The sequence below is a fragment of the Prunus persica genome, chromosome G2 (assembly GCF_000346465.2).
Source record: "Prunus persica cultivar Lovell chromosome G2, Prunus_persica_NCBIv2, whole genome shotgun sequence".
NCBI lineage: Eukaryota > Viridiplantae > Streptophyta > Magnoliopsida > Rosales > Rosaceae > Prunus > Prunus persica.
The window spans coordinates 4,430,939-4,435,728 of record NC_034010.1 but is presented as its reverse complement, the minus strand read 5'-3'; the positions used below and the strand labels follow the sequence as shown (position 1 = coordinate 4,435,728).

Here is a 4,790-nt window from a genome sequence, read left to right as displayed (position 1 = left end):
TGGTTTTCCAATCTAGGAAACACAAAGTAACAAAATTAAGAGAACTAATGAGCAAGCTGTAGATGGTTTTCCAATTGAAGTAACACAAAGTAAGCATATTTTAAATTCTGTGTTTATCTAAAGGAAAAGTTGAAGAGAGGTAAAATAATCATGGTTGGATATATTGAAGAAAAATTGAAAAAAAGGATGTAAATATAATGTTTAGGCTTTTAATTCTCTTATGTATTAGGAACATATGACTTTTTTGCCCTTATTTGGAGTTAAAATTACTTAAGGGCTTGACATTTCTGTTGAAAAACGGGCAGAACCTCCCCTGAAAAACGGACATTTTCCAAAAAAATTCACCTATAAATATGACAATTTAATAGTATTTCCAAACATTCAGCATGCAAAATTTTCATTTATACTTAATTCAATAGTGGTTAAATGGTTTTTAGACCTATATAATAAGTAGAGATAATCTTATAATATATTAAAACAAAGCATCAATCAGAATATGACAGAATGTATGAATAATTGAATATTATGCATGTAATATGTATTTAAATGAGATGAGTGAATTAGAGAATACAAACTCTAATTTCGGGGTAGGAGCACTGGTTGCCAAACTCTCCATGCTTGATTTCTTCTTTAAGCCAATGATTGGTAAATCAGAATCTGATACAATTTCCTCCATGTTTTTTGTTGCAACCATTTTTTCAGATTCGTTTTCGGTTTGAACATGACTTAAAGAAATGCTAAATGAAAAAGAAAGAAATATATTGGTAAATGTTAGAATATGCGTAAATATTGATATAAAGGAGTTAATTATTATATAAATTCTAACCTTTTTGATTTTTTTGATGGATGAAAGGTAAAGAGAGCTCTTTTGACAGCGTCTCTGTATCTTTTTTTTGAAATTGGGGTAGCTTCTATTATAGAAGCATCAGCTGAGCTTGTGGAAGATGCACTTGGAATTTGCTTTGAGGGAAGTGGGGTAATGGGTGGAACCATTTGGGTACCAATGTTTTCTGTATCATGTGCAGCCAAACTTTTGTTAGATAATTGCGATGTTGGTTCAAGAAGTGGCATTGTGTCATCGAAGATTGCTTGAATGAGTAGATCATTTCTGTTGAAATCACTTCTCATGCTCCCAAATCGAAGTTGAAAATTTTTAACTTGTCCTCTTGTTTGCAGAATTGCATCTGGCAATTGTTGTTGGTCGGTAAAACCTCTTTGAACAACCAATTCATTGCAAGAAATTCTAAACAACTGTTCTGCTGGTCTTCCAATTATGATTGCATTGGTTTCATCAGTTGAATCTTCAAGCACCAAGCTCACTTTGAACCTGTATGTAAAATTTATGTAATGTTTTAATAATTTAAAATAATTGTGTTTAAATTTTATGGAAAAATAAAATGAAACAAATTGTTGAGATTTGTATTACCAAGGGAGAGGAATTTGATTATTGTGTTTTGGGCACAAAAGTTTATTACGGTGGGCAGCAGTTCTAAGTTGTTTAAAGCAAGATGGACATGCTTTATACCACCAACCGTTACGTGTGTCAAAACGCGTAATAGCTGCTCTGCATAAAATGGGAGTGTCCTAAAACATATTTAAAAAATATATATTAATATAGCAAAAATAATTATAAAATATATAGTGATAAGAGAAGAATAAAGTGAAATTTAGTTTAAATAATTTGTGAAATTGTATGTTAAAATATGAATAATAAAGAGATTAAAGAAAGAAGTTAGTGTATTTATCTTATGTGTCTCTGGATCAAGAACATTTAACTCTTGGACAAATAGCTTTTTAGCAGCTTCTAAATGTTGAGGTGTCATTAGTTGAGTGGCGGAAGAAGGCATCATTTTAATGGCATGTGTAGAGTCATTAAAGTTGTGGTTATTGTTATTTTTATATAATAAAAAAGAGGTGTTAATTTAGAAAAATGGGGAAACAAAGGTATATGTTAAAACAAAAATGATAAAAATTAATGTGGAGACACTACTGTTGAGAACAATTTTCCCTACATATTGATAAATAATAAATTAGATTTGTTTTTATTTGAAATGAAGTGTAAATAATAGGAAAAAGTGAAAATAAATTGGATACCTTGAAATTGTTTAACTTTCAGGCTTGTAAAAGCTGCAAATATTGGCGATGTCAATTGTTGTAAAGCTTGGGAATCAAAAGTTTTTGCAGTATCTCCCCACAGGGTTATTCTAATATCTTCTTTCCTAAATGATTAGATGTGGAGAAAAAAATATTTAGAAAGAGATATAATAGTTTAAAATTTGAATTATAAACATTTTCTAAATATTTGTACCTGATATTTTCGATGCAGACTTCACATTTATCCTCAAGCCTCTCATTGCCCACCATTTTTTGTTCCAATGGTTGTATTCCAGTAATGTGTCCAAAAACATCTTGCAATATGATAAAAAAAATATCATAAGGATATTAAAATGTGGAAATTTTTTGGATAAATACTTATTGTATATATATGCATAGTTTTTAATAATATATAGAGTATTACCTGTTAGGATGTCAATTTTGTCAATGCGAGTGGACAATTGAGTATAATCTACCAGATAAAATCGATGTCGTGGAATGTGTGGGTGAATAGTTGGTAGTTCTTTGAAAGTTGTTCTCGCATTAAAGAACAATTGTGCAACATGTGGTACAACTTTGTGAGATGGTTTGTTGCGACCAGTGTGGAAATGTGTTATTTCATAAATGGAACCAGCTTTTATTTTTGGAGCTACAAAATCATAGTCGATCTCTTTGACGCTAGCTTGTATTGCATCTGTCTACATAATTGAAAAAAGAGGAAGAGAAAAATTAATAAGGGGAAATTATATTTAAAAGGAAGGAAATACAAATATATGATAATACATTCATTTAACAAAAATAAAAAAAATAAAAAACTAAGTAGACCATATATAATGAATCCAGACCTAACAAAGCCAATAGATAATACAGTTTACAGCAATATTGTTCATTATTCAGATCCTCTACAGAAGCATTTTGACCGAATTTATACCTACTTTATATGGTTATGGCCTCCTAGAAAAATGGGTTTAGTGTCAATAACAGGAAGAACACACACTTACACGCCAACATCCACCAAAAACTAAGGGAGCTCAATAGAAACAGATATTAAACAAAGGGTTTCTTTAAGTGATGTTATTATAATTAAATTGAAATAACATAGAAAAGAGCTTTTCTTACCTTTTGGTCAACCAGGATACACTGAAGGCCGCCGAATTGATCATTAGATCCAATAAGTTTTGGTCGCCACATTCTGCAGATATGTACTTTGAGTTTCTTGTTAAATTGGAACGGTTGTAAATCACGGATATAAGTGAAACTCATTGTGCTTTAAATCTACAAATAAAATATATTTTTTGTTAGCATAAAAATGCATGTATATATCATGAGAAAAAATATACAAATATTTAATTATGGATACATCAAAATTGGAACTTCATTATAAATTTTGAAGAACATCTTTATACACTATGTTTTTAGTGTAATTATTTGGTACTTCTTTATTATTTTCTATTAGGATTTTAAGACCTTGTCTTGATGTAACCATGGATAATGCAACATAAAGTTGTCCATGAGTGAATACAGGTTGAGAAAGATAAAGTCCAACTTGTTTCAATGATTGGCCTTGACTTTTATTTATTGTCATTGCATAACATGGTCTAATTGGGAATTGGCGCCTTTTAAAAATGAAAGGCCATTTGTTTTCAGTTGCTGTAAGGCTTATTCGAGATATGAAAACTTTGTGACCAATGTTACTACCAGCAAGTTTTTTTGCTTCGATAATTTTATCATACAATTGTGTAATAACTAATCGTGTTCCATTACACAAACCTGAAGATTGATTTAAGTTTCTCAATAGCATGATGGGCATTCCTATTTTTAAAGCTAAATAGTATGAAGGTAAACCATTGAATTCAAGTTTGTTTAAAAATTCTGTAGGATATAAAATAGTAAGGTTTTCAGAATTTTCAGATGATGAGCATAAAGAATCTGAGCTTAAATAAATGCGTTCTTGTCCAGGTAATAAATCAATTGCATAGTTATTTATTTCAGTTACAGTTGTGTTTCGAGGTATTACAATAGCTCGTTCTCTTAAATAAGTAAAATTGTTGAAATTTCTTTCAAAATTTGGGTATGTTGCTAAAAAAATGGAATGAATAGGATGTGTGTATGAATGTATAAGTAAATCTTGAGGAATTTTAATCCAAGATGCATCTTTATCATTTGGATCATCTATATCAACAATTTGACCATTACCGATGCGCAAAATCTATGCAGCAAAATCATTTATTTTCTGTTTTTCTTCAGTGTTTAATCCATTTTTCAAGAGTCTCATATTTTCTTTTAAATGGAATATTTTGAAAAAAGGCCATAAATAAGAGCTATTGAGAGAGGCATCTATTATTTCTTCTCTTGTTCCTCCTGGAATAACTGGTAATATTTGTCTGAAATCATCACCTAACAATAAAGGTTTCCCACCAAATGGAACATTGTTATCTAAAGGATTTAAATGTGATAAAATATCATAAAGTGATTTATCTAATGCTTCAAAACAATGTTTGTGATTCATAGGAGCTTCGTCCCAAACAATTTATAAAGCGGCTTTTTCAATTAATTTGGCAAGATGAGTTCCTTTTTTTATTTGACATGTTGAGCAATTGTTAACAATTAAGGGAATTTTAAATCTAGAGTGAGCTGTTCTACCACCAGGTAATAATAATGATGCTATTCCTGATGAAGCAACAACTAAAACAATA

The 4,790-nt window shown here is 30.1% G+C and overlaps 1 protein-coding gene across 1 annotated transcript; it reads right to left on the bottom strand.

Annotated features, from left to right (window-relative positions):
• On the bottom strand, positions 581–3,285 carry LOC18785943. The gene is made up of 5 exons (XM_007219268.2): positions 3,214–3,285; positions 2,519–2,792; positions 2,309–2,408; positions 2,095–2,219; positions 581–1,327 (listed from the first exon to the last, which is right to left on the bottom strand). The coding sequence occupies exons 1-5, from the start codon at positions 3,283–3,285 to the stop codon at positions 1,317–1,319; spliced, it is 582 nt and encodes a 193-aa protein (XP_007219330.2). The 3' UTR covers positions 581–1,316.